The 16,269-nt window shown below is 44.9% G+C and overlaps 1 protein-coding gene across 1 annotated transcript in view; it reads right to left on the minus strand.

Annotated features, from left to right (window-relative positions):
* The window catches only part of LOC126095562 (lipase 3-like), a 163,182-nt gene that overhangs the window by 127,787 nt on the left and 19,126 nt on the right, over nt 1-16,269 (minus strand). Inside the window, exon 2 of the mRNA XM_049910340.1 lies at nt 531-807. Within this exon, the coding sequence (XP_049766297.1) occupies nt 531-807 (277 nt within the window). The remainder of the gene's footprint in view (nt 1-530; nt 808-16,269) is intronic.

The following is a 16,269-nucleotide window of genomic DNA, read 5'->3' on the forward strand; positions in this document are numbered from 1 at the left end:
GTCAAGCGCATGATTTGTTCCTCAGTGGTGTTCCAAGATGTTCCAAGAGGACAGGGCCTCTATTCAGACAGCTCGCATCATCTAGGACTGATTTTATGAGCATGAGGATGAATTGGCGCTTCTCACCTGGTCACCAGTCACCAGATCTCAACAGTATTTACCCTTTATGGTCTACTTTGGAGAGAGGGTGCAAGTTCACTGTCCACTTCCATCGATATCTGAAGTTACCACTATTTTGCAGGAATAATGGAATAAGATTCCCCTGACAGCCACAAGGGCCTGTATTTATTGATTCCGAGATGACTGGAACCTGTTTTGAATGGTCATGGTTTCCGACATGGTATTAGGAATGCTATTTTTTTGTGGTTTTGCTGATCCTTATTTTTTGTCTATTCCCTGTTTAAATAACCTTATGTAACACAGAGGGCGTTCTTTGGAGTGACACAGAGTAAATTTCGTGGTTAAGTCCAGTGTATTTTTACAAGACAGAATGTGCTGGTTGTGTGTGTAGTTAGACAGAGGCAACTCACGCAGACCCCTCGTCGGCCCCGGCAGCGTCCAGTCGGCGGAGCTACCCATGAGGCCGTGCTGCACCATGACGGGCGGGTGGCTGACGTTGGCGGAGCCCTTGCTTTGAGCGTCGTCCCAGGGCACCAACAGCCGCCAGAAGGACATCGGCGACTCCTCCTCCTCCTTTTGTTGGGAGAGGGCTCGCGGCGGCATACGGTGCAAAGTCAGCACGTACCCGTCCTCCGTCGTCACGTGATACTCCTCCACTACATAGCCATACTGGTCCACCAGCTGCGGCTGGAACCAACAATCGCCACGCACAGCGCCGTCACCAACACATCACTGTTGCTTTTAACTCTTCTCATTTTCTGCCCTGTAGCACAGAGCCATGTGTTCAAGATCCAACCCACCATCGGGATTATTTGCTCGTTTCTGTGTCTACTAGTCAACCCCAGATTCTTTAAAGGATAGGACACCTGTGCATAAAACAGCTTCAGACGTCTGATTACTTTACGAATGTTAAGGTGTTAAATATTTGAAGTTAAACATCCAAGCGAGAAGGAGATACATAAAGGTTTCAAATAATGCTTCAAGTTTTTTTGGAAGTTGGTAAGTGGTTTCATTATGAAACACTTTATCAAAATAGTCTGGGTAATTTGCTATTGATTCTAAGAAAAAGCAAGTTTTTCGTGCATATCAGTTTTTACAATGTTATGTCTCCTGAACAACGTGTCATACAATGATATAATTTTACAACTATATTCAATGATAAATGACGGCACTATCTGCAACGTGTGTAGCAAATAGAGTCAATAGTAAAGAAGCAATAAATTGAATATCATACCTGATGTTGAAGTTTTACAGGGTGCCATTTTATGCAGAAGTTAGTTTTTAATGCATCTACGTGTCTATGACGTCATATCTCCTGAACTACGAGTCGTAAAATAATATAATTTTTCAACTACATTAATTGGTATATGTGGATGCTGTCTGCAAAGTGTGTTTCGAATAGAATCGGTAGTAAAGAAATAATAAATTAAATGAGAAACCAAATAAAAATAATCTACGAATCCCCTACTTATCCTTCGTGGACGATCTCACAATAATGGCAGATTCTTGTGAGACGGCTATAAAACAGATAGAAACTCTGAAAAAGTGCGGAAAGAAAATTGGCCTGCAGGTAACATTTGAAAAGATTGTTTACGACAACAAATTTAGAAATTTTCAAACTACAAACCAAATATGGAGAAACTAACAGAGTATCACACTTTAAATATCTAGGACAAATTATCTCTGAAAAATATGCACAACAAGAAAGGATACAAAAAAACTCGTAAAGGTTTAGGATTAGTGCAAAACCTCAATAATAAAAAATGCTTATCTTTAAATGCCAAAATTAGACATTACGAAACAGTAATTAAACCATCTATGTTATATGCCAGCGAAACCTTGGCACTAAACAGGAAAACTGATATAGAAAATCTAAAGAAAGAAGAAAGAAAAATAATTAGGAAAATTTTGGGACGAAGATGGACCGAGAATGGATGTAGACTACAGAAAACGTCCAAAATAGAAGAATATTCTAACACAGAGACAGGCATGAGGAAAAGACGCCTCAAATTCTATGGCCACATAATGAGGCTTCCCGAACACAGACTAGCAAAAAGAATAGCAAAATACGTAGATTCCCTTGCTAATGGAGGAGAATGGATCCAGAATGTTAAGAAAGACTTGGAGTTAGCCAAAATCACCAAAGAAGAAATAGACGTAAGAAACAATTTTAGAATAAAAATAGAAAAATGGGAAGTAAAACCAGAAACAAAAGGCCGAAGAACCGGAACAAAATGGAGCGTAGAAAGAAGAGCTGAATTCTCGCAAACAATGAAAAACTGGTGGGCAAATGAAAAAAACTAGAACAACAAGAAGACCGGAAAATTAACCATCTTTACCTAGCGTCTTCCACCCTAGGAGCTTTGCGACTAATAACAACTAAAACGTCTTGCCTGATGCTTAAGTTTTACGGCATGAACAGTGAAAATGTAGTAAGCGATAAACTTTCCTCCTTTCATCATTCTGTGTGGGGACAGGCTGCCAGCAAGAAAAGCTTCGTAGAAGGCGGTGAGAACTCTCGGGGTGTCAGCGAGAAAAAGTTTCGTAAAGGTTTGAAAATATATGTAACTCATATACTGGATGAGTAAAGTCAGGGTATTGGCAAGCCATCAGATACGCTAACGTCAAGACAGACAGACAATTGCTATCTGTAATACTTGCCTTACTGAGTTAACCTTACAACATGGAATTATAGCACTTAATGAATGGAATATGATAGCCTCTTAATTTTTTTAATTCGGTCAAGTATTTAGCGAAATATTGAACATCAAATTTTTGTTGACCCTCGAGGCTGTTAGGTAGCAACCTGCATAACTGAGTTTCCGTTTCCGGGATAGTGCCTTTGTAAAGTACATTGTGCACGCCAGGGAAAGAGGTAATGGGCTGGTCGTACCTTAATCTCCCTAAAACGGTAGTTGTCTGAGCATATGTGGCCGGTTCAGGGTTGAGTGATTTCTCCATGATAGCGGGTATTTTCTGACACCTGTTGCAGAGAATCTTATAAAAGTCCTGCCCATAAGCTGCACCTTACATAACCCATCTTGGGAGGAGGACGAAATGTCCTACCAAAATACCTACAGTCTGGTCCTTATCCTGATTTCCTGGCATCCAAAAAGTTAAATAATTTCGTGGGTGTCGTGTAGCTTATGAGATGAATTTGGTATTATCTTAGTGTACTTCATAAATCGCGGAAGGGTGATCCTCCCTATTTAAATGCATTATTTCATGTAGTATGAAAAGTTGGGGGATTCCGAAAGTCTGTTCCCGAAATCCGGAGTGTATTTCGGGTTGAGTCATTTACCTTAGTTTCCTAGGCAAGCTGAGTGTGGTATTTATGTGTGATTTTTTCTCACTGACGCCAAATTTTAGGGAAGGAGGTAGTTAGTTGACATAAATTCATTTGCGTAGCCACATTGTCCGTAGTTTCTTTACAATTACTGAGGGTATTTTCATTTCGTCGTTACAACTGCAAGAAATTGCGTTGTTTCTTTTGCACCAGATGCGTTTCGCTTTATTGAGGTAAAGCATCATCAGTGGTCTGTAATTAAAGATATTTACAATTCAATTTGTTTTTAAAAAAGAGTAGGTCATAGACAAACTAGTTGCCTTGTTATGTTGGCAACACTACAAAACGCAATACACAATTAGTAGTCTAAAATATACAGTAAATAATGGTGTAAGAAAAAGCGCGTAGTTCTGCAGAGCAACGAAAAATTAGTCTACAAGTATCAGCTTCTAATGAAGAAAGACAACAAAGACGTGCTAGCAGACGGCATTCCTGATGTATGAGAGAAACCAAGCAGTACTCACCACAAAGAAAAACCAACAAATGAACTGTTTTTCGATCTTAAAAACAAATCATATTGTAAATATCTTTAATTACAGACCACTGCTAATGCTTTATCTCGATAAAGCGAAATGCATCTGTTGAAAAAGAACACGCGTTTTCTTGTAGTTGTAACGACGGAACGAAAATATTCTCAGGAATAGTTGACATAAGGAGCTAGATGGCAAGCAACTTCTATTTCCTGCCACCGTAGAGCTAACACACTGTCATCTTACTCCTGGAGAATGTGTGTGAAGGTGCAGTGTCCACCGTATCTTCAGTTTGCCTGGAAGTGTAGTTGATTTTTTGATTATTGAGTCACATTTTTCTATCTCTTTTTTTTGTGAACCTGTGAATCGAACTGAGGCGCTAATAATGGCGGTTTTTGAAGAGTGGTTAACTGTGATTGCATGTATGTGTCATAATATTCCATTTCTGATATTTGGGATTCTGTATCCATTTTGCTTTTGGTACACCCGAGGGGCTAGTCGGCATGGTGACAGTTGGCATAGACATGATAATTCGCCCCACAACTATGACAACTAACCTCACCATTAGTGTTCATTAAAAACGAAAGAAATTCGGTAAAAACTGAATAAATACACATCACCTAGGAAAAAATTCGCCCTCTCCCCAAACCCGGTTCTCGACACCAACCCAACCTTGGCCAGAACAGAAGGATTACTGCTATTCCACCAACAGTCCTTTCAAGGATAGAATCGCAGCTAGAAGGGCCAATAAGAAGAAAAACCCATGTAGAGTGAAGAAGAGCGATACGACTTAAGTTGATTGGTCAAAGAAAAAAATCAGCCCCGAAAACGTCGATTTGAATTTTCTTCTTCGAATTCTTATGACGGCATATTAGAGATTAGCTATGCAGAAAGTGACGACGGCTTGGCCTTCTTTAATGAAGTTTGGAGATGGAAGAAACCCTCCTTGGTGAATAGCCTTCACCCTCATTTTTCTGCCAAGACGATGGTAAGAGTTCTAATTCGACAGTTCCCGCAAACCTTTGAGAACCTCAAAAAGTTGCCAATAAGTCACGTCAAACAATATATAGGGTCTCCTGATCAACCTGAATACCATGTAATTGACAATTATTGTGAAGTATTCCGTCAATCATTGACCTTGAAAGACTGTCAAAACGAAGAAAAACGAGGTTCGAGAATCCATTATGTTAAAAAAGAACGAAAAATGTAGACCGACAAAAATGGATGACTCAGTTTCATACGACCAAAGTAAAAGTGTGCGGAATTGAATCCATCTGTTCAAATAAACGAGTGCTCAATTCCTACATTCGTGATTGATTTAAAACAATGGACTGATTCTATTTGAATATAGGTAGCTTTAATAAGAAGCAGAATTAATTTTTCACGAAGAATTCATTGTTTGTTCATACATTTGAGCTCATACTGTTGTTTATACATTCCAGGAGAATTTATCTTTGTTCAACTATTATTTCTTCATGCGAAATTTATTTTTTGGAGACTTTATTCTTTGAAAAGTAAGTTATGGCCTTTGAGGGAAGTGTTTTCGGGATTATCTAAACAATGGATACAACATGATTTTGTAATTAAAAAGTTAAGCTATTAGCTGCATATACCAGAATCTCTCCAACTGTCGTGCAAAAAAATAGATACAGCAAAAACCAAAATCTATGCCCTCTAGCTCCAATCTCTTTTCTTTGTTTTGAAATTTAAGACCGAGAATTGTCAGAAGCCAGCTGGAAGCGGTTTATGAACTGTGTACATTTTCCAGTCCCATGTTCACATCTCGGTACCTTTCTAAAATTTATTGGATTTCTACATGCCCTTAATTATCGACTTTGGAGGAATGAGAATTTGAACCCTGTGTCGCAGATCAAAGCGAGGCTGAAGATCGTTATTTAAACTGTTTTTACATGTGTAGAGGTGCAGAGAATCGATCTAATAAGCGTTTCCCATTACATCTGTGGAGCAGTACATCGCTAATTTTTCTTGCGTGCAGCACATTGCGTGGAGTGTGTGCATACTGAGAGCAATTGAGACTGGGGGTTCAGGCATCCCGATGGAAACTCCGAGCCACGGGTGAAAGGAATATTTCATTCCCAATGGTGAATATCCGGGGAAGCATTTGCAATTGTGGAATTTGTCTTGCACCCAAGGGAATCACCCTGTAAATTTTGGTTTGAACTTAACTTCCTTGGGATCGAAAGTTTCTGGAAGATTGAAACCGTGCACCAGAGCAGAAATTTAACCTGGAGTTATCTAGGCGTAACTCAAGACCTGTCTTCACAGCATCACTTCAGACAAAACCATTCTCCAACTTTGCAAACTTCACAGATGTTCTCTTGCATATCTTGTGGGATATAGTTTTAATCCGGCCGGACATTTGAAAACGGCGCACGCCTTGTTGCATACCTTAACCTGTGCCTAGGCAAATTTTTCACAATATCCTTTCTTCCAACAATGCCAGTCCTTCAATGCAGTTGAACTTCTGTGGAGTTCGGAAAATTGGAATAAAGTACTGCCAGAAGTAAAGATGTGTAGGCCTATGTGTCCGATTATACACTCCCGGAAATGGAAAAAAGAACACATTGACACCGGTGTGTCAGACCCACCATACTTGCTCCGGACACTGCGAGAGGGCTGTACAAGCAATGATCACACGCACGGCACAGCGGACACACCAGGAACCGCGGTGTTGGCCGTCGAATGGCGCTAGCTGCGCAGCATTTGTGCACCACCGCCGTCAGTGTCAGCCAGTTTGCCGTGGCATACGGAGCTCCATCGCAGTCTTTAACACTCGTAGCATGCCGCGACAGCGTGGACGTGAACCGTATGTGCAGTTGACGGACTTTGAGCGAGGGCGTATAGTGGGCATGCGGGAGGCCGGGTGGACGTAACGCCGAATTGCTCAACACGTGGGGCGTGAGGTCTCCACAGTACATCGATGTTGTCGCCAGTGGTCGGCGGAAGGCGCACGTGCCCGTCGACCTGGGACCGGACCGCAGCGACGCACGGATGCACGCCAAGACCGTAGGATCCTACGCAGTGCCGTAGGGGACCGCACCGCCACTTCCCAGCAAATTAGGGACACTGTTGCTCCTGGGGTATCGGCGAGGACCATTCGCAACCGTTTCCATGAAGCTGGGCTACGGTCCCGCACACCGTTAGGCCGTCTTCCGCTCACGCCCCAACATCGTGCAGCCCGCCTCCAGTGGTGTCGCGACAGGCGTGAATGGAGGGACGAATGGAGACGTGTCGTCTTCAGCGATGAGAGTCGCTTCTGCCTTGGTGCCAATGATGGTCGTATGCGTGTTTGGCGCCGTGCAGGTGAGCGCCACAATCAGGACTGCATACGACCGAGGCACACAGGGCCAACACCCGGCATCATGGTGTGGGGAGCGATCTCCTACACTGGCCGTACACCACGGTACATCCAAACCGTCATCGAACCCATCGTTCTACCATTCCTAGACCGGCAAGGGAACTTGCTGTTCCAACAGGACAATGCACGTCCGCATGTATCCCGTGCCACCCAACGTGCTCTAGAAGGTGTAAGTCAACTACCCTGGCCAGCAAGATCTCCGGATCTGTCCCCCATTGAGCATGTTTGGGACTGGATGAAGCGTCATCTCACGCGGTCTGCACGTCCAGCACGAACGCTGGTCCAACTGAGGCGCCAGGTGGAAATGGCATGGCAAGCCGTTCCACAGGACTACATCCAGCATCTCTACGATCGTCTCCATGGGAGAATAGCAGCCTGCATTGCTGCGAAAGGTGGATATACACTGTACTAGTGCCGACATTGTGCATGCTCTGTTGCCTGTGTCTATGTGCCTGTGGTTCTGTCAGTGTGATCATGTGATGTATCTGACCCCAGGAATGTGTCAATAAAGTTTCCCCTTCCTGCGACAATGAATTCACGGTGTTTATATTTCAATTTCCAGGAGTGTAGATCGCAAAGTTAACTGATACCTCGCATACTGTCTATTTAGGAACATTACGCTATACATTGAATATAAATGAGAAGCTCCAGATGACTGTAACTAATGAGGCGTGCACGCCTCGCGTTTATCCCTTTTATTGTTTGTCATCTTCTATTAAGGTACTGCCGCCTCATTTCTTATTCCATTTGCTGGCGTCACTAACTTCCTGCCTTACTTGCACGTGAGCGACAGCAGCAGCGCGTATCGATAAGTGCACTGTCGTACCATATCTGGAGTGACAGGTAGTATTTCCGGGTCGTCGTGTGTCTGGCAGTCAGTTGGAGACGGACCAGCTGATCAGTCGAGACGCAGCAGCAGTGAAGTCGAGGGACGGTGCGCCGGTGAGGCGCCGACTGCCAGTGCTCGCCGACCGCTGGCGACACACATAAACTGTCAGACGGAGGGAGATTGGAGCGGGACGACCGTTGGTTGGTCGTCTCATTGGCCGACGTATATTTGGTCCTTCAGCGTTTCCGGGCCTGGGCAGTTGGTCGGTTAGCGTGGAGAAGCGAGGAAGTCCCCATGGCGCGTGTCTGGCCGCCGCCTGGGGCGTCCACGCGCGGTCGGAGTGTGAGGGGCTGTTCCCATTGCTACGAGGTCCGTGGCTCAACGGACACGAAAGATAAGTTATCCTATCGCTTGGTCCGTAGACTGTCTGTCGGTTAGGTTCTCGTCGGATCGTCAATGGTTGGCCCGACTGGTTGTCTCAACCAAGCGAGCGTTAGTGTTTGAATTCCAGGCCGACCCTCGAACATCTGAGCGCTCTTGGGCGTACTGCCCTATTTTTTTAAATTTGTTCTTGTTGTTTGTACTTGTATGGCTTCTAGCCGATTTTTTAAAATTAGAGTTGTTTTGCTCTTAATGCCTTCAGCCTAGTTTAAAGTACTGTTTCACGTAAGCCCTTTGGCATTTTAAAAATTTTAATGTTGTTGAATTTTGAAGTCATGGGCCTTCAGCCGATTTTGAGTTCGTTTGCTCTTAAGGTCTTCAGCCTAAATTAAAGAACTGTTTAACGTAAGGCCTTTGGTATTTAAAAAAAATTAATGTTATGGAGTTTTAAGTGTTAGGCCTTCAGCCAATTTCAGTTTAACTTGTTTGCATCAGCCTAACTAAAGAACTGTTTTAAGAGAAGATTTGCCTTTTAAATTTCTGATTATACTTGCGTTTTAAGTTATTGGCCTTCATCCGTTTTAAAATAAAAGTCGCTTTCAGCCGGTAATGAAGTCCCAAAGATTAAAGCTGTGTGTTTAAAAAATTTTTTTTGGGATCTTGTAATGTTTAATCAAATAATAAAGTTGTATGTTTGAGTGTAGTTGACAGCCCCTTATATTGGCCCCTTTCCACAATCTAACTATCTTTCCTGTCCTGCGGATCAAGCAGGGCGCCTCAACCACGTACACGGATATACTGTTGGCAGGTATGTAAGTGATTAGAGCTGCAATTCTCTGTCACTGATAGAACGAGCATCAGGAGACATTAGTGTTTTTCGCGGTTAGTGTTGTCAGCAGGTCTAGTAGGGAATATAAGGGTCGTGAGCAGCGTCAGTTGTTGAGTGATCAACGTGAAAGACATGGAGACGCCGCGTACTCGTCTGAGACGAAGTTTCAAAGCTCGATGTAGGACAGAACGGATATGTGATGGCAGGCATACTCGTCGACAAGGTTCCGGTGGACAACTTCCGATCACCACAAAAGGGAGGACTGCCGTATTGTCCACCAAACACATCGTAATGCATTAACGTCTGCGGATGCCAACGAAAAAAAAAAAAGTAATGGACGCATGCAACATTCTGTGCCATTCAGTACCATTGACTGGAAACTAGCATCAGCCGTCCTAAGTAATTAGCATAACATGCATAAGCAGTAGTTAACACTAACACACAAACGGCTGCATTAGTAACTGGGCCAGGAAACATGGACTCCCGTTGAATGACATCGCACTGTGTTCAGCGATGAATCGCGGTTCTGCACTGATGACTATCGTTGGCAAGTGTGGTGGTGACGTGTGGAGAGGTTCCATTCATCCAATTTTTTGGTGTCAATTCGGTCCCAGTGCCAGTCCCCAAGAAATCAGGGATCAGTTACATCAGCTACGTGCTGCCTAGCCTCAGGAGGGGCTACAATGGCTTCCGAACCGAATCATCACATAGATCAGGCCAGACTGTGTGCACCGTCATAAGAACTGGGTTCACACTGCCACGTTCTTAGTAGATTTGACTCGACGTTGTAATCGCTGACATGACATACCTGCTGAAAACGTGCAGTTTCGTTTCATCCTCCGCTTCTGGGTGCTTTACTTTTTTGTCAGGCACGCTGTTCACACTCATGTTCAGGAAAAACAGAACATCTTGAACGATTACAGAAAGGACGTTCATATTCATAGGACAGGTACATTAGTATGATTTGCAGAAATGATTAGCATTTCAGTCACCTCGGTTCAGCATGTGTCCTGTTGCCTAATAGACACAGAATCCGCCTTGGGCCGTGATAACTTGTCCAAAGCGTGATTGCATCTACACGTCTAAGGCGCTTATGCAATCCTATGCTATAGCCATCCACGCTGCTTTCAGCTGGTTTCAAAGTTCATTGTGATTGATGGCATTGGATCACAGCACCGCAACTGTCATTTCACCATATGCCACAAATTTTCGGTTGGCGACATGTATGGTGATCTGGTGGGCCAGGGCAAAAGTCTGACGTCCTGTGACAAAGGCATCTGTCCGTACAAAAACATGTGGTCGTGCATTATCTTGCTGAAAAATGGCTTCACGGGTGTTGTGGCAGAGATCGTATGGCTGCGGATCACAGGGTGTCATTCACGTAGGTCACACTGGTCACAGTGCCCTGGACATGCACCAACTGTAATTTGTGAATGTGCCCAATAGCATCCCACACCATAAGCCTTGACTTGTCACTGTATGTCTTGTGCGAATGACAGTCACTATGGAGTCGCTCCACCTGTCTATGTTGTTGTTGTTGTTGTTGTTGTTGTGGTCTTCAGTCCTGGGACTCGTTTAATGCAGCTCTCCATGCTACTCTATCATGTGCAAGCTTCTTCATCTCCCAGTATTTACTAAAACCTACATCCTTCTGAATCTGCTTAGTGTATTCATCTCTTGGTCTCCCTCTACGATTTTTCCCTTCAAGCTGCCCTCCAATGCTAAATTTGTGATCCCCTAATGCCTCAGAACATGTCCTACCAACCGGTCCCTCCTTCTTGTCAAGTTGTGCCACAAACTCCTCTTCACCCCAATTCTATTGAATACCTCCTCATTAGTTATGTGATCTACCCATCTAATCTTCAGCATTCTTCTCTAGCACCACATTTCGAAAGCTTCTATTCTCTTCTTGTCTAAACTATTTAACGTCCATGTTTCACTTCCATACATGGCTACGCTCCATACAAATACTTTTAGAAACGAATTCCTGACACTTAAATCTACACTCCTGGAAATTGAAATAAGAACACCGTGAATTCATTGTCCCAGGAAGGAGAAACTTTATTGACACATTCCTGGGGTCAGATACATCACATGATCACACTGACAGAACCACAGGCACATAGACACAGGCAACAGAGCATGCACAATGTCGGCACTAGTACAGTGTATATCCACCTTTCGCAGCAATGCAGGCTGCTTCTCCCATGGAGACGACCGTAGAGATGCTGGATGTAGTCCTGTGGAACGGCTTGCCATGCCATTTCCACCTGGCGCCTCAGTTGGACCAGCGTTCGTGCTGGACGTACAGACCGCGTGAGACGACGCTTCATCCAGTCCCAAACATGCTCAATGGGGGACAGATCCGGAGATCTTGCTGGCCAGAGTAGTTGACTTACACCTTCTAGAGCACGTTGGGTGGCACGGGATACATGCGGACGTGCATTGTCCTGTTGGAACAGCAAGTTCCCTTGCCGGTCTAGGAATGGTAGAACGATGGGTTCGATGACGGTTTGGATGTACCGTGCACTATTCAGTGTCCCCTCGACGATCACCAGTGGTGTACGGCCAGTGTACGAGATCGCTCCCCACACCATGATGCCGGGTGTTGGCCCTGTGTGCCTCGGTCGTATGCAGTCCTGATTGTGGCGCTCACCTGCACGGCGCCAAACACGCATACGACCATCATTGGCACCAAGGCAGAAGCGACTCTCATCGCTGAAGACGACACGTCTCCATTCGTCCCTCCATTCACGCCTGTCGCGACACCACTGGAGGCGGGCTGCACGATGTTGGGGCGTGAGCGGAAGACGGCCTAACGGTGTGCGGGACCGTAGCCCAGCTTCATGGAGACGGTTGCGAATGGTCCTCGCCGATACCCCAGGAGCAACAGTGTCCCTAATTTGCTGGGAGGTGGCGGTGCGGTCCCCTACGGCACTGCGTAGGATCCTACGGTCTTGGCGTGCATCCGTGCGTCGCTGCGGTCCGGTCCCTAGGTCGACGGGCACGTGCGCCTTCCGCCGACCACTGGCGACAACATCGATGTACTGTGGAGACCTCACGCCCCACGTGTTGAGCAATTCGGCGGTACGTCCACCCGGCCTCCCGCATGCCCACTATACGCCCTCGCTCAAAGTCCGTCAACTGCACATACGGTTCACGTCCACGCTGTCGCGGCATGCTACGAGTGTTAAAGACTGCGATGGAGCTCCGTATGCCACGGCAAACTGGCTGACACTGACGGCGGCGGTGCACAAATGCTGCGCAGCTAGCGCCATTCGACGGCCAACACCGCGGTTCCTGGTGTGTCCGCTGTGCCGTGCGTGTGATCATTGCTTGTACAGCCCTCTCGCAGTGTCCGGAGCAAGTATGGTGGGTCTGACACACCGGTGTCAATGTGTTCTTTTTTCCATTTCCAGGAGTGTATACTCGACGTTAACAAATTTCTCTTCTTCAGAAACGCTTTCCTTGCCATTGTCAGTCTACATTTTATATCCTCTCTACTTCGACCATCATCAGTTGTTTAGCTCCCCAAATAGCAAAACTCCTTTACTACTTTAAGTGTCTCATTTCCTAATCTGATTCCCTCAGCATCACCCGACCTAATTCGACTACATTCCATTATCCTCGTTTTGCTTTTGTTGATGTTCATCTTATATCCTCCTTTCAAGACACTGTCCATTCCATTCAACTGCTCTTCCAAGCCCTTTGCTGTCTCTGACAGAATTATAATGTCATCGGCGAATCTCAAAGTTTTTAATACTTCTCCATGAATTTTAATAACTTCTCCGAATTTTTCATTTGTTTCTTTTACTGTTTATTCAATATACAGATTGAATAGCATTGGGGACAGGCTACAACCCTGTCTCACTCCCTTCCCAACCACTGCTTCCCTTTCATGCCCCTCGACTCTCATAACTGCCATCTGGTTTTTGTACAAATTGTAAATAGCCTTTCCCTCCCGGTATTTTACCTCTGCCACCTTCAGAATTTGAAAGAGAGTATTCCAGTCAACATTGTTAAAAGCTTTCTCTAAGTCTGCAAACTAGAAACGTCGGTTTGCCTTTCCTTAGCCTTTCTTCTAAGATAATTCGTAAGGTCAGTATTGCCTCACGTGTTCCAACGTTCCTACGGAATCCCAGCTGATCTTCCCCGAGGTCGGCTTCTACCAGTTTTTCCACTCGTCTGTAAAGAATTCGCATTAGTATTTTTCAGCTGTGACTTATTAAACTGATAGTTCGGTAATTTTCACATCTGTCAACACCTGCTTTCTTTGGGATTGGAATTATTATATTTTTCTTGAAGTCTGAGGGTATTTCGCCTGTCTCACACATCTTGCTCACCAGAAGGTAGAGTTTCGTCAGGACATACGTTGTGCTAGTGAGTATTCTCTGCTGAAGAGCTACTGAAATGTGATTCTTGCTAAATCGTCATACTCCGACTGATGCGGTTCGTGCGGCTCTCCTCGTCGGAGGTTCGAGTCTTTCCTCGGGCGTGGGTGTGTGTTTTGTCCTTAGCATAAGCTAGTTTAAGTTAGATTAACTAGTGTGTAAACCTAGGGACCGATGACCTCAGCAATTTGGTAACATGGGAACTTACCACAAATTTCCAATTTTTTTTCCGATTGACAGCCGTAAACTGTTCATTGCCAAACTGTGCCTGAACTGAGCACATTAAGTTGGCTGTCCGTAGTGTATTATGTTGCTGTATACAATGCAGATATAGTTGCTTTGGTGTGTGATCAAGTGAATAATCGGTTGCCTAGACGTTTTTCTACATTGTGATTAATGGCACCAAACGATTTGCAGTGGTTGTGGGCTACGGACCGCACCAGTGAAGTTACGGTTTCTCGGTCGTTCTACTTTATCTGAATTCAGTTGTTGCTGAAGTTGCTTTGAACGACTCGTTTCTTTACGGTGTTTCTTAACTATGTTCATTTATTTTTATTTAAATTATATGAGGGGCATTCAATAAGTAACGGGACACATTTTTTTCTCGATCAGTTTCGGTTGAAAAAAATTGCGGAATTTGTTGTGGGATGTCGTGGAATATTCCCGTTTCACGCCTTACGGTATCATAAAGTTCCGATAGGTGAAAACGCCATACATAGCCTTCAAAATGGTGTCGGTAACGTATGTGCGTTCCAAGACAGACCTGTCACTGAGTTACTTTTGACGGAGAACCAGAGCGTCGTAGATATTCATAGGGGCTTGCAGAATGTCTACGGAGACCTGGCAGTGAACAGAAGTACGGTCAGTCTTTTTGCGAGATGTCTGTCATCATCCCCACAAGGTCATGCAAACCCCACCGATCACCCACGTGTCGACCGGCTGCACGATTGATTGTGACACCTACAATGTTGATACGTGCGTACACTCTCATTTGAGGTGATCGACGGATCACAATCAAACACTTCGCTGCGTAACTGGATGTCTCTGCTAGTAGTGCTGGCACACTCGCTCACCAGCTGGTGTAGTCAAAGGCGCGTGCCTGCTGAGTTCTCGCCACATAACACGAGACCATAAAAAGCAACGAGGAATCATCTGTGCGGAACTGGCCGCACGTCAGGAGGTTGGTCGTGACAATTTTTGTCGAATTTCGTCACAGGCGATGAAACTTCGAACCGGAAACAAAACGGCAATCCATGAAGTGAAGCCACACCACCTCTCCTCCGAATTAAAAGTTCAAGGCTGCACCCTTAGCCGGTGACGTCATGGCAACGATCTTTCGAAAATATTCTGCTTGATGTCCTCCCTCGTGGTGCAACAGTTAACTCAGAAATGTATAGCGTTACCCTCAGGAATTTGAAGAAATGAGTTGAGAGTGTTCGTCGTCACAAAAATACGAACCAACTTCTTCTTCTCTATGACAACGCAAGGCCTCAAACGGGAGGAGCTCACAAAACTTCATTGGACTCTTCTTCCTCATTCACCCTGGACCCCGAACCTCGCACCCTCTGACACACTGTCCCAGTGAAAGATGCATTCCGCGGGAAGCAGTAGGTAGATGATGGGGATGAAATTGATGCAGCAGGACGTTGGCTACGACATCTATCAGCAGATTGGTACCATGCGGTCATACAGGTCCTCCCAGTAAAGTGGTGTAAGACCGTCGCACGGCATGGAAATTATGTTGAACAATAGCCGTTTTGTAGCTACAAGAGTGGGGAACAATATACTGTAAGTTCCGAATAAATCCAAAAGATATGTTACACCAGTTACTGAATGACCCTCGTAATTAACTTGAGTCCTCGGTAAATAACTGATTGCTATTTCAATTGATTCGGTTACAGTACCTTTTAATGTTTTATTTTTTAAGTCACTAATAATTTAAACTGTCCTGGTTTAACTCGATTGTCGTTATACTACACTACTGACCATTAAAATTTCTACACGACGAAGATGACGTCCTACAGACGCGAAATTTAACCGACAGGAAGAAGATGCTGTGATATGCAAATGATAAGCCTTTAAAAGCATTCACACAAGGCTGCTGCCGGTGGCGACACCTACAACGTGCTGACATGAGGAAAGTTTCCAACCGATTTCTCATAAACAAACAGCAGTTGACCAGCGTTGCCTGGTGAAACGTTGTTGTGATGCCTCGTGTAAGGAGGAGTAATGCGTACCATCACGTTTCCGACTTTGATAAACGTCGGATTGTAGCCTATCGCGATTGCGGTTTATCGTATCGCGACATTGCTGCTCGCGTTGGTCGAGATCCAATGACTGTTTGCAGAATATGGGATCGGTGGGTTCAGGAGGGTAATACGGAACGCCGTGCTGGAGCCCAACGGCCTCGTATCACTAGCAGTCCAGATGACAGGCACCACCTTGCGCTGTTTTGAAGTAATGTTCTGTTAGATTTCACACTTAGCTGCCGTATGCAACGTTGGTCAGAACACTCACACAAATG

The sequence above is a fragment of the Schistocerca cancellata genome, chromosome 8 (genome assembly GCF_023864275.1).
Source record: "Schistocerca cancellata isolate TAMUIC-IGC-003103 chromosome 8, iqSchCanc2.1, whole genome shotgun sequence".
In the NCBI taxonomy this organism is placed as follows: domain Eukaryota; kingdom Metazoa; phylum Arthropoda; class Insecta; order Orthoptera; family Acrididae; genus Schistocerca; species Schistocerca cancellata.